General features: G+C 37.5%; 1 protein-coding gene across 4 annotated transcripts in view; it reads right to left on the bottom strand.

Annotated features, from left to right (window-relative positions):
* Positions 1 to 996: 996 nt before the first annotated feature.
* UBE3A (ubiquitin protein ligase E3A) overlaps positions 997 to 25,547 on the bottom strand; it is a 48,812-nt gene continuing 24,261 nt past the window's right edge. For all 4 annotated transcript variants that reach the window (XM_042809533.1, XM_042809536.1, XM_042809535.1 and 1 more), the window contains 9 exons: positions 22,213 to 22,523; positions 16,886 to 18,141; positions 9,798 to 9,942; positions 6,027 to 6,232; positions 4,316 to 4,480; positions 3,720 to 3,875; positions 3,555 to 3,628; positions 2,549 to 2,692; positions 997 to 2,336 (listed from right to left, as the gene is read on the bottom strand). In XM_042809533.1, the coding sequence (XP_042665467.1) occupies positions 2,216 to 2,336; positions 2,549 to 2,692; positions 3,555 to 3,628; positions 3,720 to 3,875; positions 4,316 to 4,480; positions 6,027 to 6,232; positions 9,798 to 9,942; positions 16,886 to 18,141; positions 22,213 to 22,523 (2,578 nt within the window). In that variant the 3' untranslated portion in view covers positions 997 to 2,215. The remainder of the gene's footprint in view (positions 2,337 to 2,548; positions 2,693 to 3,554; positions 3,629 to 3,719; positions 3,876 to 4,315; positions 4,481 to 6,026; positions 6,233 to 9,797; positions 9,943 to 16,885; positions 18,142 to 22,212; positions 22,524 to 25,547) is intronic.

Below are 25,547 nucleotides of genomic sequence, written 5' to 3'. Positions count from 1 at the left end.
CAGGGCCACCAATCTCCAGATTTGGCACTAGACCAGGCTGCCTGGGGCCCCATCCAACCTGGCCTTGAACACCTCCAGGGACGGGGCATCCACAACCTCTCTGGGCAGCCTGTTCCAGCACCTCACCACTCTCTCTGTGAAGAACTTCCCCCTGACATCCAATCTCAACCTTTCCTCCTTGAGCTTAACCTCCTGGAGCTTACCATCCATAGCTACACCAGAATAAAACATATCACAGATATACTTTGAACAGTATCGGGCTACTGATGTCATTTACACCTGCAACAAAACACCTCACGGCACTCAGCAGACTGTTCTCACCACCTACAGTGAATACAGCCCTAGGTCCAAATGAATCCACGAGCATCGTCAAACCATCTTGCACTTTCCTCTTAAATCTCACACATTCAGAGATGCAAGTGCTTAAGTGCCACCTGAAGGTCAAAGATGAGAAGGCAAAGAGCATCCCTCCCTCCCCAGCAAGGCAGATGTGCATCAGCTGGGACTCAAAAGCAGAACACTGCCAGGCCCCATGCCACTACAAATTCATTTCTGGAGAGTTTTTATACATCTTCAACTCTCAAATTATGCTATGCTACAATGTTTTCTAAACAAATAATTTAATATCCAGTTTATCAAAGTAAGGAAATCGTTTTCTTTTTCACTGAAACATGGTGAAAAAAGGTCACTGTTTTATTCAGCATCATAGTTACATAGCAGTTGTCTATTACTAGAAAGTAATTATTAAAATAATCCTGAAAGACATCTTTTCTTTCTCCAATGATTTCAAAACTATGCCTTTTTAATGCCAATTCCACACAGCCACTGATCTGATCTGTAGTAGTCAGTTATAGCAATTGTCAAGGCACAAGCTCAGCTCTGCACGCCAGCTGTAGCTTGTATTATAAAAGAGATATGCCAGTTATGTCTTCGCTTACAAATGCATAATCCCTTTCTCATATATTGCAACAGGAGAAATTAACATTAAACACAGACTACAAAAGGTAAAGGATTTATTTCCGATATGATTTGTTGAGTTAAATTAAAAACCTACTGAATATTTTCTGTAGCAGATGAACATAACCTCATTACTTACTTTCTAACAGTTTATTTAATGGTTGGAAGTGTACAACATGAAGTAGGCCTTCAGGTTTAATATTTTTCAATTTTGCTTATCATTAGATGAGATTAAAACACAGCAGCCATCCCTTTAGATTATGTTGCAACACTGATCATGTGCCTTGATAAGGAGGAACAAATGATTCATTAAATAAATGGCGATGACATAACACGTAGGGAAGACTTTGGATTGTCTATTTAAAAGGTCAACATAATAGGCAATTAAGAATAAAACTTCATTTTAAGTGCACTTCCACATGCTTTGTTTATAATGTAGCAAAAACTTCCTAGTTCCCTCCCCCCAAACACTTCATCACTCCCTACTCTAAAGCCGTTCAGTTGAAAATGCACTTTTCCCCAGTAAACTTTTTTCTCCTTTAGAAAAAGTAACTAAAATTTCTACCCTTTCGTATGCTAAGAAATGTTTTTCTAATTAAAACCACAATTTATTACAAGACATGTGAAGACAACATATAGTGAAATGAATTTTAATTGTTGTGCTGTGACTAAAGTAAAGTTTTCAAGGCTGCAATTTAACATTCCAAGTTCTCCCTTCCATCTTTATTGATTCTTAAGGTTTTGCACAGAAACTCTTTGGGGGCTAGAACAGCAGTAATTGCATCACACTGTTTTCCAAGACTTCAAGTTTCAAAAGCAAACTCTTCAAAAAGTACAGTTCTTGATTTGATTAGATACAGGGACAAAAATATAGCACATACTTGAAGGTTACATAGTCTACAAATGATGGCAATAGTTTCCTTGGGAGAGTACAGTTTGTTTTCTTGTAAATACTCAAAAAGGCTCAACTTCAAGCAGTAATAAACACAAGCAAAAGTGATTTAACCCTTAAAATAAATATTCAGGAAAACCTCTCTGTACATACAAGTGAAAGAATATGTAACACTTTCACGCTAAAAGAAAAAATAAAGATTTTGTTCATATAAGCAGCTGAAATCTGCTGTTCCAGCCCAATGTCCCCAGTAAAGAAGGGAGGCACAAACACAGGTGACTACTGTAGCTCACTATCTTATGGCCTTTTTGGACAGGGACATCACCACCATCTTTTTTTTTTTTTTCATCCCTTTTGTTACATTTATTACAGCATGCCAAATCCCTTGGCGTATGTGATGGCCTTCAATAATCTTTCTTTAAGCTTTTCTTTGCTTGAGTACTCCGGAAGCAAAAGTACATTAAAGCATGTGTGAGATGTAGGTAACCTGTGGGGAAAACAGAAAATAACTGTGATGAAGGAACACGTACGCATGCACTACGCGCAACAAAATACGCTGCTATTTCATTACTATGGATTTCAGAATTCAAAGAGCAACCTCTTTGCTTCAAGCCTCAACTTTCAGATTTAACTAAGTTAATAAATTAAATGAAAGCACAGAATTTGTTTCCGTTTATAAACAAGCAAACAGAATTTTACCTCTCCGTATCTGGGCCATTTTTGGCTATGATCATCTTTAACTTTCCAAGTCCTCCCACAGGGGCTCTGTCTGTGCCTGTTGTAAACTGCAAGAATAGTCTTTTCTGCTCATCTGTAAATGAATGGACTATCTCCCAGAATTCCCTAGTGAGGAAGAAAGAAATAAGTGAATTGACAACAGTCTTCAGTGCGAGCCCTTCAAAAGCAATTAAACTTTGGCATTTTAGAAGTCCAACCAACCTTACCAATTCACACGTTACATTCAAGAAAACCCTCACAACATATTTACCAATCAGTGAGACAACCAGGTAGAAATCAGAAATATTACCAAAATACTGTAGTTTAATATATATATATATTTTTTAAAGTGTGCTGATAAATGATCTGCAAACATTCTCTGCCTCACTGTTCTTCTGCCCCCTGGAGTAGTACTGGTTCCCCTGTACTGCTCAACTGAACCACCTGCTTTCTTAAGCACCACAAACGCAACTGCTGTCAAGAGCTCTGCTCCATCACAAACAACAGTTTTATGACAAAATCCAGAAGACCAAAGACACGTGTCTCTGATTCTTGCCTTCACAGAGCTCCCCAGTCAAAGGGGACAGAAAAGGAATAAGCACACTAAAAGCATTTCCCCTCTTTGAAATTGTTGAGTTTGCTTGATTTCTAATCGGAGAAATAAGAAGTTCTTCACACACTGTGCCTATTCAAACAATTCATTCCCCCAAAGAAAACCAAAGCGATGCTTATTTATTTAAACTGTCCTATTTGAATGACATAAGAGAAAGATAAAGTCCCAAATAAAGGAACATTCAAGATTTACAGAAGCTCACTGGAGGCCAAAGCATTAATGCTCTAATTAACGCTCTAACGACAGTACTTGTGGAATTATAGAGGAGACTTAAATCCAATACCTCAAAAATACAAAATCTTATGCTGTTAAATTTGTTACAAAGAAGCAGGAAAGCAAACTGCTTGTAATCCTTCAGAAATTAAAAAAAATTACCTAATAATAAGAGAGTCTCTTGTATAGCCACCATCATATTCTGTAGTTTCTTCTAGTGCTTGAAAATCTAAATTCTGTAAGAAGATGACATTTTTAAGAATGACCACTAATTACATTAGAATCAAAAAAGTTCCACTTTTTCTGATGTACATTCAGGACTCTTACCCTACTTCCACAAATAAGTAATTCAATTTCCTCTGGTCTAAATAAATATTTCAAAGGAGATTCATTGGTCACCATGTGGAATCCTCTCCGAAAGGCCTTGAACTGCTTTTCTACGGATTTATTGAGTATATAGTCAGCATACAGATTGACAAATTCCTGTAAGGAAACAACCCCCAAGAAATCCTTAGTACTTTGATTCACACTCCACTCAAAGAATCCCCTATTAATGTAAGACTCCAAAATAATTTAACTTTATGGCTCTGCCCGGATAACCTGGGCTCAGCTTCTACTCAGTAATGGTAGGGAGCAAGTCTCAAATGTTTCTCAAACAGGTCGAAACACCCCCATAGAAGCTATGTATTTATATGTATACATATATATGTACATAATATATATGTGTATATATATAAATACATACGTATGTATGTATTTATCAGTGCTCCCTTTAACAAAACAAAAGCAGAACAAATAAATATATAAGTAAATATAGGCTTTTATACTTCCATTGTGAGACCAAATCTCTATAGAGTATTTCTGTACAGAGCACCCAAAAATTACCAATTACTTTTAAGAAGTTACTTGAGCACAAAGCATACCTTTCTATTTTCATTTGTAATAGGAATTTTATCACCGTTTTCCTTTAAATCATGCATCATTGGATTGCCAAAGAGATCCGTGTGAGATATTTGAAAAGTTATCATCATATCATCTTCCACACTTCCTTCATACTCTAGCAAATCTCTCAAACTCTGGTAAAGAACCTATTAGATTAAGATACAGATCTGTCATAAGTAAGTGTCAATACAGAGCGCTATCAGAAGACACGAAATAATCTGTCATGAAAACAGTTGTGACAAGTTACTTAATTTCCATTCACTCCTAACAAACAAACATCAAACTCACTCAGTGTTTGTAAAAGCAACCAGGAGCACATGCTAAGGAAAGAGAAAGATATAAAAGGCAACAAATGATAGTAACGACATGAGGAAAGCTTACTATTACCCCGGGGGTTGTGTCAAACACTGTGGTCTGATCTGTGGGTTAAGAGCCAGTGATTAACTTCTAACTCTTTTGAACCCATATTTACATCCAGAACATTTTAAACCACTAAGTTCAATTTGTGCATTAAAAATCACAGAAATAACTGAATCAGAGAAAAAAAATGGATAGTAGGTTTTTATCTCCTACATCTTGATTTAAAAGTGAATTAGGAAGTAAAGTGGAAGCAAGCAACATAGATAGGACAGTCATTAAATTAAGAAAGTGTCCGTACAAAAAAAAAAAAAAGTAAAGTAGTTAAGAAATCCCAAGGTCTTTACAAAATAAGTACAGCTTAGGTCAGAGGTTGACAAGTGCAATCTGAAATTACTTCTGACAGTTACTTCCACTGAAAGAAATGTCAGTCTTCCTCCTTACAGTGCCTTAGGAAAAGACTAGGACTCTCTGGAAACCAAAGCCTATGCAGAACAGAAACAGTTCTTTGGCTAGGACAGAGGTGTAGGACTCAGACTGAATACAAACTGAAGGTAAAAGAAAAAACAAGTGCAAATGTATTTTTGTAGTTAAGTAGAAGTAATAAGTTCTCTCTTTATGTTTTAATTACTGAAAGTTTACATGAAAGCCTCACTCTTTTACTAGCTGTATTCTTTCAACATTTCACAGCATCTCTTAAAATCCCTCATATTGGAAATGACAGGATTTGAAACCCTTGGTTGTACCCGGGCAGGAAGCCCCTACCCATCCTCCATGTTCTATTGTTAAAGAAAGTACTGTGTGGCTTGATTACCTGGAACTTCATCTTTGGTTTGCGAAAGCTCTGAAGTAAGTCCTTAAGTTATATTAAAATACCAAGAAGAAGCACAATACAGACAATACAGGCATCAAATCTTTGCAGGTCAAGGGCCACTGTAGTGTATTTTGTAGGAAACTATACAATGCAATTCTACCTATTGTTTTAGAAATCTCTTTGGGAAGCTATACAATGATTAACAACAAGTCATGTTAATAAACTATTTAATAGTTAGTTAATAACACACAACATTAAGCAACTTTGGTAGTTTGCAAAAAAATAAAAACCAAAAACAACAAAGAACTAAGCTCTATTAATATCCAGCCTTATTTGTTCACAACCTCCACCAAGTCAGATACAGGTTTTCATTGCTATGGATTTGTTTAAACAGATACAGACTCTACACACAAGACTAATTTACTTTCAACTTTGACAGTTCTATGGTATTTAATTGAAAACCTCATTAAGGCAGTACACAGAAAATGCAGTAATAAACACAAAGAACATAATGAACTTACAGGATGAGAGTCTGCCAGATCACGGAAAGTTCCTTTTTTGCCCATTAGCTTCCTGTAGACAACCATGGGAAAATGTACATCCAGTATACAGTTATTGTAAATGGCGAGCCCCAGCACTATGCCAATCAGTGTAAACTGACCCTCAGTTTCAAAAGAGGACGGATTAAACCAAAACAGTTTTGTAGATTCATCATATGTGAACATGCCTGTAAAGAATTATTTTAAATAGTTATGGTTATATTTAAAACAAACAAACAAACCACCAACATGTAAAACATAGCTTCATAAACCCCTGTATGTTAGAACGTCTTGAAACACTGAGAATTATGCTGGATTTAACAGCACCGAAAAGCTACTTACCTTTAGGGTAACAGAAGAAACTCAAAATGCTAGCACTCAACATTATCACTAAAAGCACGCATGAGGCTTGTGATACTAAATCCTGCAAAGCGCACTGAAGCTGCATGTATACAACCTTCTATCCCTCCTATTACTGACGAAGAAGCAGCACACTGTTAACACAGATTTTAACTTTGATAAATCCAACAGTGCAAGAGCAGAATCTAATAAAAGATGTGGATGAAACTGCATCGAATTCTAGTTACTGTAAGCGGTGGTCTTTCCTCAAAGGCTTTTCCATGCTGATTCTAGCCAAAGAACAGGACTACGTGCAGTTCCCTCACTGAGCCATGCAGCAGGGAAGGATCTGAGGGTGCTGCTAGTCAACAGCTGAAACGAGGCAGCAGTGGGCCCAGTTGACCAAGAAGGGCCAGTGACATCATGGCTTGTATCAGAACTAGTGCAGCCAGCAGCAGCAGAGAGGTGATCGTCCCTCTGTACTCAGCTCTGGTGAGGCTGCATCTTGAGTGTTGTGTTCAGTTTTGGGCCTCTCATTACAAAAAAGACACTGAGGCCCTGGAGTGTCCAGATAAAGACAGTGAATCTGTGAAGAGTGTGGAGCACAAGTCTGATGGGGAGCAGCTGAAGGAACTGGGATTGTTCAGTCTGGAGAACAGGAGGCTCAGGGGAGATCTGACCATTCTCTACAATGACCTGGAAGGAGGCTGTGGTGAGGAAGGGTTGTCCTCTTCTCCCAGGTAACTAGCTTCAGGATAGTAACTGCCTTAAGATAATGGTCAGGGGAAGTTCAGATTGGATATTAGGAAAAATTTCTTTACAGAGGATTGTGAGGCATTGGAATGGGCTGCCAAGGGAGGTGGTGGAGTCATTGTCTTGGCCGAGGTGTTCAAGAACCGTGTAGATGTGGCACTGAGGATGTAAGTGGCATGGTGGGGATGAGTTTGACAGACTCAGTTATCTGAGAGGTTTCTTCCATCCTTTGTGATTCTATGAACTGAAACTTACAGTGATGAGCTGGTGATAAGAGTTGCAAACAAACTTAAAATGAGTTAGGTGCCCAACATGCACTCACACATATACATGTAAGCATATAAACATGTAAACATTTGCTTCAGCTGTCACACACATGTCACACACATTCTAACTTGATGAGAAAACACAGCATGGGACTGCTGTTTCATAGAAGGGTTGCAATTTTAATAGTATGTCACTGTTATAAGGGGTAGTGGCTGTGTCTTTTTCCCTGTATCCACTCATTTCAACATACTGTTTCAGGGAACTAATTTCTTGCCAAGTTCATAAAAGGCTTCATTAAACAGCTGAACTGGCACGTGCTGAAAGCTGAAGGGAAAGGATAGGGCTATATGAATGAGAGCAGGGCAAAGAGCCTCTTATCCTTTTTGCTGTAGCAAGCCACCAGGTTAGCTCTTGCTCATCAAATCAGTTTTTATACAGTCTATAAACTGTTTAAATGAATCCCTTTACGAAGTCCACTGCTTACAACAAATGTCTAATAACAAAGGACTAACATTTTTCCCAGATTCACCTCTGAAACGGCTCTAAAATGAAATCCAATTTTATTCACTGACCAAAATTAGGAATACTACGCATTAAAACCACAATGTAACACCAGAAAAAAAAGGGAAGCTGAAATAAAGGGAAAACAATAGAACAACGTAGCTAGGAGTATTATATTCTTTTATATATTATATATAGAATATATTACTATATTATTTTACCATGAAAATTACTGGTAATAAATCCCCAACTCCGTGTTATTGCTTCCTTGAACAAAATATTTAAGGTGGTTTATAATATGAAAAATCTAGCAACATACTTGCAAACAAACTATTATAACAATAAACATCACTCCATGTAACCAGCAGAAGACAGCTAATAATCTTCAAAGGATTTTTTTCTACATTTACAAATCAGAAGTCACGCTTGGTAAATACAGTGTGTAAGCTGTTATACTACAGTGCATATTCTTAGGTGCAAAATAAAAATGTGAGAGCAAGCTATATTTTCTACATACCTATGGCATAAGCAGATAAGTTAGTTTTTGTCAGTAAAGTTAATATAAATGAAAAAAAGCATGTAATTATTTATACTTGAATAAAACAGCAGCATTTAAACCATGCATGCACAGCTAACGTATTATGCATTTGTATCTGTGGGGAACACACATACACTAGCCAGATATTACTAGCTGAATCAGACTTCAATTCTGACACAGGACTACTTCTGTATGCAGCGCTGAATAATGAAAAACCCCACACAACTTTCATTAACCCAGTGTTAAAAAAAGGAATTTTACTTTGGAAACAGTACTTTACCAAAATAAGGAAGTCTTAATACTTTTATACACTCTAATATATTCCGAATAGCCTTGCTAACCTAGATTCTCTCCAACAGCAGTTTTCTGAGTAAGACTTGTCTACGGATCAGTGCCACTTTTTAACAAGATCTGGCTTGCGTGTGCTGAAGGGCAAGTCCCCAGGTTCAGATTCTTTTACCTCTTCTGAGAACTTCCTTTCTTGTCTGCTCAAAATGAATACCTGTTTCTGTGTCAATTTTCTAAACCACAAAGCTCAATACAATGGCTTATTAAAAAAAAAATCAGTTTGATGAACACAAGTTACCCACCAGCCACAAGCTGTTAAGCTTTAATGGAAGCTATGTTACAGGAATTACACTGTTCCATCAAACTCTAAATAAATCATGAAATTAGTACAGTAACTAGACAAAAGTCTTTGATTTCTATACTGACACACTGTATTCACAATAATATTTAAACAATTTTAATCCTCTAAAAGCTGCAAGCAAGCTGCAAATTAAAAGCAGAGTATAGGGAAAAACAGTAAATGTGATTAAAACACAAATATAAAAACTTTGACTATAACAAATTATTTGTAGTTCTTCTTAATCAACTACAAGCAAATCTGACACTACTGGTATGCTGTAGCCATTTTAGATTAAACCATTAGAAGATCTGAGACTTTTTAGAATGAGACTTTTCTTAAGCTGAGGGAAGGGGGCGAAATAACTCAAGAACTCACCATAGTCCTACTCTGGTTTTATTGCAGAAGTTCTTCCTCTTTGGTTTGCTTACTAATTCTAGAAGCTAATCACAAAGCAAAGTGAGGAGAAAGGTGAGAGAACAAACAAAGGAACCCTGCAAAGGAACCCTGTCCTACTGATTCATATTTAAGCAAACGATGGCTCTCACTAACTGCAGTTATGCCTCTCATCACTGCTTCTCAGAAGGACAACTGATGGCAAAACGCTGAACCCTCAGTGAGTTAAGTACTCTCATGAAGACCAAGAAATCAATCTGTGGAGCTTCAGGGAAAAGAAGGCACTACAAAAACCTTCCCTTCTGAGTATTCAGTAAGTTATTAGACAACATACCAATATCTGGATTGAAGATTTCTTCCACAACCAGTTGAAAAAATTCTTTGGAAACACCTCCTTCATCTACCCCTTGCTCTCCTTCAAATTCAACATACAATTGCTTCTTCAAGTCTGCAGGATTTTCCATGGCAATCATCTCTAGCTATTGAGTGAACAGATGTAATTATTTAATTAGTACATCTCAGTGGAACATCAAGTAACTAAAGCAAAATCACCCTCCAGATCTAAGAAGAAAGCATGTATAAATCACAACTTAAAATATACCAATATTAATGGTAAATCGCTTTAAACACGTAGTAATTTGGGAATTTCTGTAGCAAGAAACTTACCAAAGATGAGATCCGTTAGCCAGTTAGGTCTGCTAGAGCTCTCTACTGTCGTTCTTTTAAACACTTACTTCAAGTAAGTCAGCATTAAGTTGGATAAAAATCACAAAAACAAATATGAAAACAAGGTGCATTGCTGTGATAGCTGAATTCATCTGACAACAAAAGACTGCAGCTTGATCTACATAACTGACAACCACATGTTTTGTGAATACGCACATATTCTTTGGAAGCTTCACGTGATAACTTATAACAGAAGACAGAAGACATGCCTTTATAAGGTGACCACATCTCACTATCAGTGTAGAGGTGTGAGGAACAAAAACAAAAAGACACTGATATTATTCAAACAAATCTCCTCTCCTCCTGACCCTAAGTGAAGAAATCTCAATTCTCTTGCTCTTTTGTCTTCAGCGGCCTTAAGCAGATCTACAGCATTTCTTCCTGGGAAGCATGAAGTCAAACAGAGGGGATGTTTTATAGCAAAGGGTTTCACTTCTATATACAAACTGTTACGGGGCTGTAACACTCTTTCCAACAGAAATTTGTCCTTTCATTAAACAATAAGTTAGAGGCTTTATACTTGGCAAGAAATAATCCTGTTTGAAGTGTAAACATACTAAACTTGTACAGTATTATTATATTAAACATAACTACATGCAGAAGAACATTCAACAGCAGTACAGTTAAACAAAGATGAACCTGTACATTCCTCTATGAAGAATTCTATGTTGCTGACCGTAGCTGTCAAGTGTATTTACCAGTATGTACTGTTAGCATGCTAAACCATTTCTATTTCACTACTCCAGCTTATCCCCACAACCACCAACACATTCCTTAATGCCCCAGAATTTTACTATGGGAGTGTAAAGGAAAACAGAAATAAAGAGAATAAAGAAGGAAGTGACACCAGGGACTGAGACATCAGGGCAGATGAGTGACAGAGCTCAGGATGGGTGAAGACTTTGAAGCTCCTCATGTAAAAGGAGCATGTGGAGAAAGTATCACAACAAGTACTGAAAATTAGTATCAGGAAGTGTAGATACAGGGTACCTCCATAGGATAGAGGTAGGGTAGTTCCACTGATTATAAAGCACTATTAAAGAAATGAAGGTAAGCCGTGAAGACCCACAGTGAGCGAGGTCAGATTACTAGATGAGATATATATTAAGATTTTTTTACATGGAATGTTGTAATTTGGATATGTACCATCTAAAGCAATCTCCCCATACAGTAGTCAATTGACCATCACTGGCAGTGAACTATTTTAGCTCCTAAGGAGATTAAAATAACATTCTTTGGACTTCACCATGTTTTTAACAAACAATATCTCTTCTATAAACCCATGCTGTGATTCCCTAACTTTGATATTCTCATCATGTTTCCCACAGTAGTACACTATAGCATCTTACCTTCCACTTAAATCTTTTTAAGTTACAAACTGTACAGACATGGTAGAAGAATTTTGCTTCTGAACAGGACAAGCTATGTTCTAAGTAAAATAGACAGTCATTTAAAAAACATAGCAGTAATTTTCAGATCATGATTACTGGTTATTACATATGAAAGCTGGATAGACACAAGTGGTGCTAATAATAATTTTTTTTCTTCCCAGCTCATAACTTTGTTGACTGTGTATTTGCTACCAAATATCAAACTACTATTTTGAAAGTTTTATGAATTCTGATGAGTTCTGAAAAAGCAGGTATTGCATGTGCATTTCAGTTGAGGCAGCAATCCCTTTCCACAGCACAAAAATTCTCATGTCAGGAAAGCATTGCATTTCTCTTTAGTTCTCTGGCTGAGAACTAGACTGCAATGAGCAGCATAAAAGAAAAGTAGTAAGACAGGGGAAGGAAGCACTCTTAGTTGACCAGTGCTGGCTGGGGAGACTGAAACACTGTGCTGGATGTCTGAGAGGAAGTCAGATAAAGGATTACCAACAAGCCCATATTTGAGTCAAAGTCTAATGTGCCTTGGAGAAGATTTTATAACCAGGACAATGTTGCTAAGCTGCTCAACTGAAAGTCACGGATTTAGCTGCTCTTCTGAACATCTGTGTCTCTCAACTGATGCTTAACAAGAAAAAAATAGAACTTGGTAGAAAACAGGCATAATCAGAGAGGTCCTGAATTTCAGCCTAACTGCAGCAGTTTTTCTACAGCGAGGAAGTATGAACATCAGCTTAAAGGATTTATATATTTCTTTTGTAAATAACCAGATCTACTTCAGTCATGCTAACACAGATACTGCTGGATCAACCCAATCTAAGTGTACGTGAGTTTTAGAAGCCAACATTTTCTGCCAGCATCGTTTGAGCTAAACATATGAAATCACAACACTTTCCAGCAACTTCCCAGAAAGCATAATCCTAAGCTGCATTTCATGGTCCAGATATATGCATGCCCACATTGCTGGCATACATCAATAAAGTCAGAATAAGGGCCGAGATTTTCAACTGAACACACAAAGAACAATTTAAGTCTACACGGACACCATAAAGCTCCTGGAATACTTGGTGCCTAACTGTGAGAATCTGCACACTGGTTGTAGTAGTCACACAGTTTTTGCTCATTGATCCAGTTGGCAGAGTCATTTACAAGAGGCTCGCTGCCTACCAGCTGTCTGGATTCAAAACAACATTTGTCCAAGTGAATTTCTACTCTGCAAGGAAGTCCCAGCCAGAGATACTAGCTTGCTGGAGGAATCTACCACTGCAAATCTCACCTCGTAGCTCGTATCTCTTAAATTACTGCTACCTGAAAATAAATCCATATAGAATCTGTGCAAAAAAAAAAAAAAAAAAGAGTAAAATCAGAGCAAGAGGATGAAAGAAGTAACTGCTGGGAGATGAAAAGGCAGAAGAGGGGATTTAAGGATAAGCTTTTCATTACCACCACATCCATGTAACATGACTCAGTTTTATTAGAGCTAACCTCTTGAAAGAAATGCATTATACACAGAAAAAGCATGTCAACTGCTTTCTAGGACTGCCAACTGAGCTCTCAGCTCCCAAGTGTGAGTTCTGTAATAGAAGTGAAGACTAACACCTTACCATTTCCCCTCTCAGGAATTTTCAGACTAATGTACATAAAAATAAGTATACTGCAAACATACAGTACAAAGTCTGTTTCATCAAGCTAATTTCAATAGAAAACAAAAATAAAGGTTCAATGGCACACAACAAGCAAAGAAATTGAACCATGAGTTTATACATAAAAATTTTGCTTAGATCTATTTATTCCAGGGACAAGTACAGTTCTCTTCATAGAGAGCAGCTGTAAGTAAGTATTTAAAAGGTATTACTTCAAATTCTCAGGATAAGAAATAAATCCTACTGTAATTAAAACACACTGGTGTTCATATTTGTTTTAACGAAGTCCAAAAAGCAGGATGTACATGATGAATTCAAGTTTAAATACTGAGAGCAAACCAGCTTGACTGATTAGCAGAGATCTGTAGTCAAGTCCACTTGCTCAAATAAATTATGAAAGTTGATTGCTACAGTTGTTTTTAAAATATCCAGTACTGTCAAAAATATGATTAAGATCACTTCAACCTCACTTTATAATCTATATTCTTAGAATGACTTCATCATGAAATGGTCAGTTACGCATATTGTAAAAGATTCTGTAGAAAATACCCTGTAAAAACACTGGTGTACTGACATGAGCATAAAATTACTTGTAATTGAAATAAATAAAGCTATTCAGATCAACAGTTCATTGAATACAAATCCTGTAAGTAAAACAAAGGAAAAAACAACAGCAGTGCGTGAGTGAAATATCAGAAGTGGTGTTACTTACCTGTAACTTAAGCACCAAACAGATTTAAGACTATACTTTCACAACTCAAGACTTGGCAAAATCTTTCTAATAGTTTTCAATGAGATCCTTGCACCCTTGCATCAGTATCACATCCTAAGCTGCAGCTGTCACCACTATAAACCCGTACAAACTGTTTCACTTTTTGCACTGTGTGTTTCTATGCTAATACTGGTGGCATCAAAGTTGTCTTTGACCTGCAGTTCCAACTCTGAGTGCAGTCAGAGACACCAAGTCACTTCTATGATTGGGACATAATCAAGACTTCTGTCCTGACTTATTTCACGCTACTGAAGTGTCAGGAAGTGGAAACAAATTGTGAAAATTGTGACAAGCACTTCCAAATCTGTTACAGGAAGCACTTCTAGCAACAGCACCAGTTTTTAAACTGACAGATCAGACAGCTGCTGAATAAAGCGCAAGGCAGTAGCACCGGGCAGAATTTCCCTGACTAAATTGTCCTGCTACCTGCAGATTTACAGCTTAGAGCCTTCCTGAGGTTTGTGTGGGTCACACCAAATGCCTGCACTTATTAGCACCTGATAGAGCCTTCTTTCATGACTGGCAAATAAGATGGGTAACTTTAAGACACACTGGAAGCATTATGTCCTTGAACATTGGTAACTCTTACTGTCAACTAAAACACATTCATCATTTAAAGGTGACTACTATATGCTGTATTATTACTATTATATTCTCTATTCGTATTTGTAATCATAGTTTACACAGAATCACAGAATTGTTTGTGTTGGAATGGACCTTTAAAGGCCATCTAGTCAAATTCCCATGCATGAACAGGGACACCTACAGCTACATCAGGTTGCTTAGAGCTCCATCCAGCCCAGCCCTGAACGTCTCCATGGCTGGGGCATCCACCACCTCTCTGAACAATCTGTTCCAGGCTATCACTACCCTTACTGGGAAAAAAAAACAACAACCAAACCCAAAACAATCCTTCCTTACATCCAGTCTAAATCTCCACTCTTTCAGTTTGAAACCAATGGTCTGTACAGCAGTGAATCTTTAATCATCACCATTTCTTGAATACAACCCATTTTTCACTTTAGAGAAGTGCTTGGGCCATGCTTGTTTTTGTTGACCAACACCGTAAGTTCAGCTCACTGTTTGAATGTAAAAGCATTCAATTTTTCCTTTACTTTCTGTCTCAGAATAAATAGTCTACAATTTCTACTATCCTTAGGTTTTTGACAGAGTCAGATCACAGTAACATAACATGCTTTGACAGCTTACATTAACATCCATTACAGGATCCACGGCAACTGCCCAGGCATGTATCTGTAGACTCTGGACAGTGCCAGGACTGCTGCACATGCATCACAAATGAGTATATGTTTGATTCAAACCACCAACAGCGCAGTCATGTCTGCTGTGGCCCAGCTGAGCTGTAAGAACTCACCAACTAGTTGCTGACCATGAGCTAAGTTACATTAAACACTTTTTGGCCCCCAAAATTTCTTCCCCACCTTTAGTATGAGGAAGGTCTGCTGTTTCTCTGCTAGACCTGATGTTAATAAAACATCTCCCCAGAACTAGCTCTTATACTATTTCAGTTCATTTTCTCCTGAAGAGAAAGTACTTTACTCTTTTCCATTATTTATGTGCATCAAAGTTGAAGAGCATCAACAAAAGAAACTTTGCTACTTTAAGGTGGCAAAACTTAACTGGACACAAGGTAAGCTTGATAGATAATAAAACTACAAACAGCATTCTAAAAAAAAAAAAAAAAAAATCAGAAAATGGGTACACAGGAGAATTTAAACTTACAACAGTGTATTCCTCATCTGCCTATTACAAAAAGTATGCTTTCAGACCGAAGCCATCTTTGCATAGCAAATTCCCCTCTTCATTTCCCCCTACCAGTACTCGAAAGCAAAAGTCTTCTGTATCAATTCATAGTATTAACAATTCCTGAGAAGCAGCTAACCCACTGAGAAATTCAGATGCATTCTGCAAATCTAAGTGGGAGCTCTTTCAGGGCTCTCGTAACTGATCTTCAGTAGTAGCTGGAAGTCAAAACAGAAATAGCTGCTGCATTGAGAAGCAAAGCCATATCTTCTCCAAAGTCTCTCCCAAATACACGCCCTGTCTGACGTGCGAGTGGCATGCTTTAAAAGCAAGTTTAAGTTTAAAAATTAACAAGGACTGTTTTGCTTTTAACAGAAAAAAAAAAAAGGACTTCTGAAAAACAACAGCTTTAAGCAACAAACTAAATGGAGGAAAATTTCTGAAATTAAGGGGCAAATTTATGGAAAAGTGTTTCCCGTTAAATACTCCTTGTAGTTTGTATTCTACACAACTCCCATCTTCAAAAAACACATCAAGTGTCTTTGTTTTATTTCAAGAAGCTAGCATAATCAGAAGCAGGCTGCTCTCACAGTTCTCAGGTACTAACAGGTTCTACTTCCCCTTTCTCAGTCATGTTATTTGCACCAAATAGCAATGAGGCTTAGAAAAGTGAGAAGTTCTACTTATCAAGTAGTCAATCTTTACATATGCTTTGTACCTAGAAGTCCAAGTCTCAACAACAGCACACAGCTGAAAGGTTTTAATTCAAACACCCACCTGGAAAACCCCCATTATCAAAAGATGATGCAGCCCAGAGTTTAGAGAAAATAAGACAAAGAATTTGGCCACTTTCTGCATCAAGATGTAACAGCACGAAACCTGTCTGTGAGGGTTAAGAACTACCTTAAACACCTATGATGGCAAGTGCTCTGAGATGAACATTTAAGTCTCCAGCAGCACGTCCAGAATTTCAAACTTAATACAGTAAAGCTATTTGAGATTCTTGCTGAGGAAGTCTAGCACATAAAACACTGAATTCACATGTAGTCTTTTTCAGTTAGCCAGAGCCTTTGCAGTCTGTGACAGTCAAATGCTACAAACCTAGGTTCCATGTTGCTGTGTGACTTACCCGCACGAGTGCATCATCTATGATGTGATCACGTCTCACTTTAAGTCGTAAATATGGGTTGAGCTGCTGTCCTTGAACTAAGCTGTAGAGCACAGTTATGCGCCGTTCACTGTACATCCGGATCCTATTGTCATAATACAGTCCCAGGTTCTTAGTAACAGCATTCAATATGAAGGGACAAGTCATAAAAGAGAATTTATTTTCCGTTTCTACTTTGAAGAAAGTGTAGTCTTTGTCCATTTCTAGAACATCATTCAGTGGTTCATTAATAAATTCTTCAAAGGGGATAAGTGGTTTTCTGCAATCTATAGTTTTAACACCAAGTTCAGTTTCCAGTGGGTCCACTCGAGGACCTTTTTTATTTCTTCTTTCCTCACCCAACAGCTCTTGAAGAGTTAGTTCACTTGATTCCGGGATGGGTTCTTCATCTTCCTCTTCATTATGATCCGTATCCACATCCCCTCCTACTACATTTGCATAGTAAACCATTTTCAAGCACTTGGAAGCAGCAACAACAGCATCGTCATCGTTCACTAAGTTACGACTGTTGAACTCGTTGCTTATGACTTTGTAAGTAATAAGCTGCTGAAACGTCTCCATCATTCTCCGAATTTGGTCTGCTCTATACTTAGACCACAATCTGACCAGTTTTGCTTGAGCTGCAAGGGGCAGCTTGCTCATCGCTTTGCAAAACAACGGCAGAGCCATTTCCAGATATTCTGGGCTATGAAGATTGCCATTCTCCATAACGATAATAAACAAATTCAGATAGTTAGGATCCCGAGAGTATACATTGTGGTAAGTCAAGTCACATTCCACATTAGGTGACAAGTACACAAGTGCATTTAAAAAGGCAGTTTCTATTTTTTCATTAGAAAGTAACCTATCATAGACCCGCCTGACTGCTTCAATATCTACAGACACTTCATCAGGGCCTAATTTTTGGAGGTTATTATCTCCTTGTGTATTATCACCTATTCTTGATGATGAAGATGATGACGCGCCTGAATCTTCTTCCATAGCAGCAGCCGAACAGGCAGCTTTTTCCTTTTCATCTTCATCTTTGTCTTCATCCTTCCCTTGAAGAGACTTGAGCTCCTCCTTGGTGTGATGCTTGGCTTTTCTGAAACTCTGTACCAGTGCCTCAGCACTGGAAAATACTCTCCCAATCACTCGGATTAAAGGGGAATAATCCTCTTTCTCTCGACATAGTTCAAGAATTTCATATATCTTGTCTTCCGTTAGAAAAGTCACATCTATAACAAGAGAAAATATTATTATTAATTGTATTAAGATAAAAAATTAAGAAAATACTGTTAACATGCTTTACACAATAAAGCTGTGTATATTATATCAACACATGTTAAAAAAAACAAACAGTGTCAACTTAGTGTCAATTTATAAATTCAAGACATACCTGACTTTCATTAGCACGATAAACAACAAACTCAGAATTCTTTTGTATACCATCTTATTTGCGATGTTGATCAGAGAACATGCTGTGATAGAAAAACAGCCTTGCAGTTGATTGACTTCGTTTAGTTTGATAGTATTAGATTGTCTAAAGAAGAGTAACTAGAGCAATCAGCAAGATGTTAAAACCTTAAAAGCCTTATAATAAGGCTGTGTGACATAATACCAATGCTTCTGGTAAATCAGTACAGCCAATACGCAAGTCATTACGCTACCTGAACTAAACTGTATCAACTTTTTTCCAACAGAGCACACACATGATCCAACTTAAGGATAGATTTTTAAAAGACTCAGTAACTTATTTTGTTGAATATTAGAAATAAGAGTATTAGAAATAAGTAAGAAATTTTATGAGTTCTGCAACAGTTTTTGCGTAATACATACCTGAAAAACATTCAAAAACCCCTCAACTCAGGGTTATAAGTTTTTGCTGCCTTCTAAATTACACGCACTGTTGGGCAGGTGGGTTATTTGTTTGTATGAATAACAACTGAACATACTCATCAACATGCTATTCAAATAGTCAAGGTGGCTTACACATCAACAGCGTGGTACCTGTTTCCCAGACTCTGTACTCATTTTAAGGTCCACTTGCTAACCCAAATCTTTCTTTCTATCTAATAACAAGTGAGAAATAGCATTGGTTACAGTTTTCTCCACTTCTCAAACAGCACCCAGAAGTGCTCTCGCACCAGGTGAGGATTTCAGAGTAAGATTACCACCAAATACACTGGTTATACTGGTGGTGTTGATAAATACAGTGATGTGATGTACATTCTTAGATATGCAGAGATACTATTATGCGGACTGTTTTCATTCTATCTTAATCAGATTCTTCTGAACTAGTACACAGAATGAAAACTGAATTTATAGCTACCTCTGCAGACAGTAAGCCTATCACCTTTGTATAGACAGTATATGTTGAAGTATTTTCAAATGTTATTGCCTATATTAATGTCTACTTGGAATGAATGTTACATTAAAAATATAAACTAAGTCATGCAGAGAGACAACCCATTTTTTGCAGAGCCTCACAACCATTCTTAGAGCACAGGTAACATAAGCTTAATCTTTTCTATGTCATGCTACTAAGATTGACTTCCATTAAATAAGAAGACAGCAGAAAAAGCTTCAAAACTAAGATCTGTCCTGTTTAATAAATAACAGCAATGAAGACATTATAAAAAGATTAAATCCTGGTACACTTCCTATTTTTATTTGCTGTAGTGCATGTGTAAGCAGCAAACTTGCCTAGAATACATTCCGCCTCTCAGATTGTTCTGCGCCATAACCCTTGAAAACAAGGACTACAGCCTCAAGTTCACTGACAAGTGCATGGAAGTTATACATAACTCAAAAAATTACTAATAGAAGTTGATAATTTAACAGTAACACGTTTTAAATTCAGCAGGATTTCTCCAGTCATTCTTTTACATGCTTTTAATATTTAAGAAACAAACCATGTGCTACTTCTTGTTAAAATATTAAGTGTTACCATCAGCAGTTTCACAACAGCTTTGTCATATCCTGAGACCATGCTCCAACTGAGTTGCTATGGAAGGGTCTTACTTTATAGCAGTGATCAGCATCTGATGTATCTATCTGATACTGACTGGCTGGAGAACAAATCCAGCATAAGCAAAGGTTCCTTCTAACTCCAGTGACTTTTAGCTGACACATCTGAATACGTGCAGTTATTTGTGCCTTCTCTCACACTTTCTCCTACAACTAAGTCTTCTAACTGTGTAAACACAGCTCCTCTCAGACCTTGCTCTCATTGATACCCATGACAAATCCACACATAAAGTCAAATTTCAGCAGGGATCCAAAAGCAGCACTTATCTTCCAATTTCACCAAGTACCTTTTTGACCATGAAAAAGGCTGACTGTGATCTATACATGGTTGGCAAATTCCCCAATCAGCAAAACTTATTAATCACCGTTTTATTATCTCTGTTACGACTGTGTCATTACTGCCTGCCCACCTGTTCCCAACTCAATGTACTGGCAATAAGAGCTGAAGACATGTTTCCAGGCTAATTATAACACAAACTTTGAAATGGTTCTTTTTATATTTGACTGCATTTCTAATCTATATTTGCTTGTTTTTAAAACAAATTCATTATTTCCCTCACTTTTTCCTTCCTCTTTTCAGAATGTCATCTAAGCAATTAGTGACGTGCTCACAGTTTCCAAATAAACCTTTTCTAAGAGATAATAATTCTAGCATTTATCATTACAGAAAAGAATCATAGCATCATAGAATGGCCTGAGTTGAAAAGGACCACAATGATCATCTTGTTTCAACCCCCCTGCTATGTGCAGGGTCACCAACCAGCAGACCAGGCTGCCCAGAGCCACATCCAGCCTGGCCTTGAATGCCTCCAGGAATGGGGCATCCACAGCCTCCTTGGGCAACCCGTTCCATTGTGTCACTGCCCTCTATGTGAAAAAGATCATTTAAATAATTCCAAGAGGTAGTTCTTCTAAATTATTTGAAACTTCCAACCCTGTGTCAAGCATAAAAGCTGCATATCCTTTTCCTTGGCTTTCGTAACTTTGAATGCAGTTTTCTCTGAAACTGTTGTTGAAGCGTCTTAAAAAAAATAATAATAACTAGAGTGCTCTAGAGTTACTCTGTCCATACAGCTACAAAGACAGGTCAGTATTTGTGATTTGACAAAGCACAATGTTTGAGTCACTGCTTTAGACAATGGGCTGCCTCTGGATGGATTGCAAAGATTCTTACTTACCTATGTTGCAGAGGGATGGTAGGGCAGAGGTAAACAAACGAAAATCCCGTATGTGCGCATCTCCATTCAAATATACAAGACTAAGAGACAAGCCACAAAACAGACCTAACATGTTTCTTGCCAGTCTAACACTAACTGGGCTCCTTTTTCCCCTCTCTACTGTTTGTATCTTTGCTCACTCAGATCACACATAATTTGGGGACACATCCTCATATCAGCTAAAGATGAAATTAGTATTGACTGCAGCATCTCAGGTCTCTTAAAACAGTTATATTTCATTGATGATTCTACAAGTCTTTCTCTAATTCTTTGCTGTGAATGGTTTCCCATTCTTTGCTTAAAATTTTTTCATTTGGTAGGTGGATTTTTTTTTGGATGCTTATTTTTAGGCAACAATCAAGGTGCCAGCTTACACTGTGGTCTCTTTCTCTAGTGTTCTCTTACCTTGATTTGCAAATAAATAACCTGTCTAGTAGTCATAACTGGAAGGTCTGGCATTCAGTAAAAACACAGCTTCACACTAACGGTTAACTTTTGTATAATCACAAGGAGGGCACGTTCTAAAGCCATGCACAGTCCAAAACAAATCTATGGAAGACAGTCTCAGGGTTTTATCAGACCTATTTCCACTTTAAAAAAAAAAAAAAAAAAAAAAAAAAAGCCCACTGAACAAGCATATCATCTATTGTATCATTTTTGTTTACCTGTTATATTTCTTAATACTGGAATTATTTGAAGTGCAACTCTTACATCTCATTTACTACAGAGCAATTACAAAACTGGCTAATGTAGTCAAACTAATGCAGGCATACAACAGCACTTAAGAAAAATCTCCATGTTTGCAGTAATCTCAGAAGGCAAATGAATGAATGAATTCATCTAAGATGACAGACCAATTTTGGAGATGCAGTGAAGATCCAGATTTGGAATCAGTGTTCAGCATTAATCCATATATCTCACATGATCTGCAGTAAAATATTTTAAGGCTGACCACTGTATTTTACTTAAGAAGTCAGCAGAACACCACCACACTGAAATCTGCTGGTTTGTACTTGAGCATATTGTGTTCTATTTTATAAGGATTCCAAAGTATCATCTTACCTTTGAAGTCATCTCTTGGGCCTTGCATTTCCTTCTTGTTCATTTTTCTGTCAGTGCAGGAATTGTTATGGGCACCCTTGGAGTTGTTTTCTAGGTAAGCTGAGCTCGTTCCTTTCTTGGAGGGATGAGGATCACAGAGTTTTGCATTAATCTTATAAAGCTCGAGGGCCTTAATGGCTGCTGCATTGTTATCCATACGGAGAAAAGTTGGACAGGAAGCACAAAATTCATTCGTGCAGGCTTCATTTCCACAGCCCTCAGTTAACTGGTGGTAGTAGCGCTCTATTAGATGCTTTGCAGCTGCTCGCTTCCTGTAGCAAACATTCAAACAGTAAGTACAAGGATTAGTAGAGCTTTCACATACAAAGCTCATTCCAAGCATCAGCAAGGCAGAGATTAGTCAGGCACTGAAACACAAGATTTCTGAATCAGAGGGAACATCAGGAGATTCCTTTATAATGCGGGACTCTCATCTTGACAAATGCAAATGTATTTAACGCAATTTCATTTATGGGTCCTCTGAAATGAAAAGGTAAATCTTGTTTACACACAGGTACAAGCTTCACATTCTAGTGTTACAGTGGACACAATCTCAACTGGTAAAAAAAAAAAAAAGAGCAGTTCAGTTGCAAAGCAAGGCTGAAAGTAGAACAGAACTGGATTTACAGGTAATCAACTCTCTGATGCAGTCTTGAGAGGTACAGTTGCCATTGAGAGGACAGCTACATGACAAATCATCCAGGCATTTATTTAGTAATACTATCAATAAATACTATACAATAGGATATAAGTCCTTTAAAATATGTTTTCTCTTTTAATACACAAGATTCCAGATGATCATGGTTATCTGATATTAATCTGTTATTTAAAAGAGCAGGAAAAGCGTTACTTGGTTAACTGAACAACTGACAAAACCATGATTAAAGATGAGCTCAATAACCTCAGCTTAGTGAAGTATACGGCTCTCAAACAGCTATTTGCCAAATTCTCCCCTTCCCCCAAAGTAACACAAGGCAAGCATTTTGAAGAATAACAACTGTATCTCTAGATTACTCTATGTGCCTAGCACTGTACGCACACAAAAACATCTAAATGGTCAGTTACTAGAGCCACACGTTTACAGAAACATGCAAATGGTAAATAAAACACCTGAAAGCTATTGCTCATTAAGACAGAAAGAGCTACATGCAGCACCAAGAACACCATATTTCACTCTGTTCTCAAAACAAAACAAAACAAAATCCTATTATTTTAAGAAAGCTAGTTATGAAAGCAAGATATCAAATAGAAACAAAATCTCTAACATTTTGGAAATGTCAAACTTATAGGTCTTGAATGCAACGATACACTACATGTCTAAAGGTTAGAAGGTGGGAAGAAGACATAAATCAGAAACTGTGACAACTGAAGTTGCTTTTTCCAGAGGTTGATGCACGCACAGATTCTGCTTAGAACAAGTGCATTAGAACTGAAGCCTCAGACCTGCTGGTACTCCTCGGCACTTGCTGTGCCTAGCCATTAACATGGGTTGGTCAAGTACTAGAGTTTCAAAGCAGTGGCTTCAAAAGGGGAAGTGTCCTCATGTTCTTAAAGTAACTACTGAGATGTATGTTATTCAACAGTAACACCTCTATTCCTTCTCTACGATCATGAGATCTGTAAGAGCAAAAGGCAAGAAAATCATTACTTCCAATGTCTGCCTGACCTCAACTTTCCAAGAACGGAATAAAAAAGTTTCCCTGATGCCCCAAGGCAGAGTTGGAAGATCATAAAAAAGTAGAGCAGCACCATCAACACTGTCAAAGCCACTACTGCATAAGGAAATAGAATAGCTATATCCTGATCTGAGGAAAGAGTTCCAGCCTTTGGAGTTTTTACATATTTGGTTTGAGGCCTGTATCTGTGTGCACATGCATACAGAATGGCAGTCATCCTATATCCACATGAGCATTTTAGCTTTATGCTTCCTCATCACACTTTTCTTTCATTTTATTTCTCCACTGCAGTCTACATGTAGGCTCTTTGCAGCAACGTTTTTTCTGACCTGTATAAAAACCTATGAATGTTATAAGGATTATTTCTCATAAGCCTCTCTACATGTGGGCATACATTTTCACCTAGAGGAGCCAGAATTGTTACTCATATTAAATACACTGCGAAAGGATGACCAATTTCCTACAAGAGAGGGCTTACATTTTCAAGCTGGATAAGTTGCTAAAGAAGCATCCACACCTTTCCTGCTCGTGTAACATTTTAACTATTTCAGTATATAAACGCTGATTATGTTAGCAGTATTTCATTACATCAAACACTACGTTTTAATCAGGTAATATCTGAAATACTAAGGCACAGCATTAAGATTAGAGCTGTCTCTAACAGCTGACATCTAAGGAACTCTTCTTCTTTCCATATCCACTATGATGGAAAGCAAAAAGCATAGAAATGGCATTCGTGAAAACTAAAAAAGCTACTGCAGAACCATTACATATTTTCTCGTATTAATTCTTGATTTTTATGTAAAAAAAAACCCAAACAACCAAAAACAGCAAATGTAAGTGAACACTGCAGCACCCTTTAAGCTCCTACGCATGGGTGTAGCAAACAGTAACTAGTTCCCTACAAATTCAATGGCTAGTTAACTGTACATCAGCACAGAGACACAGTATAGCTCAGACTGCAGCGGATGACTTACATGCATCTTTATAAAGACCCACACTGCTGTTGTCTATCTGATTTCAAAACTTGCTTGCGTGCACAGTTATACACATTTTACAGATTTGCCCCGAGGATAACTTCCCACACAGTAGGCCTTGTATAACCTTCTTAAGCAAGACACTATACTTTGGTGAGGACAAGAGCCTAGTGTAATATACATATAACTTCTTCCTTCCCCAAAGCCCAATAATTCCACAAGCACATTATCCATTTTAAAAATTAATATTTTCTGACTTACTTATGCAGCACTTAAAAAAAACACAAGAATCCCTATAGGGTTTTTTAATTGTTCTTTAACTAATAAAAAGCCAGATAAGTACTTTGCATGTGTAATTGAAATGCTGCCAAATCTGCAGGGTAGCACAAGAAACTGTACAACTGAGCCTCCACTTTCCTGGAGACGTTGGTAAAATAACATTTTGAAGCACAGAATGATGTAGATTGGGAAAGGCCTTCAATATCAAGTCCAGCCACCAACCTGGCATACCAAGTACTATCGCTAAAACACATCCATAAGCCACATCAGCATGTCTCATGAACACTCCAAGGATGGGGACATCCACTCTTTCCCTGGGCAGCCTTATCCAATGCTTGACCAACTCTCTTGGAGAAGATCTTTT

This window comes from Centrocercus urophasianus, unplaced genomic scaffold, assembly GCF_019232065.1.
Source record: "Centrocercus urophasianus isolate 14NV4802_14NV808 unplaced genomic scaffold, USGS_Curo_1.0 seq_12, whole genome shotgun sequence".
Classification (NCBI taxonomy): domain Eukaryota; kingdom Metazoa; phylum Chordata; class Aves; order Galliformes; family Phasianidae; genus Centrocercus; species Centrocercus urophasianus.
The sequence above is the reverse complement of the archived record's forward strand: the minus strand, read 5'-3'. Positions and strand labels throughout refer to the sequence as shown.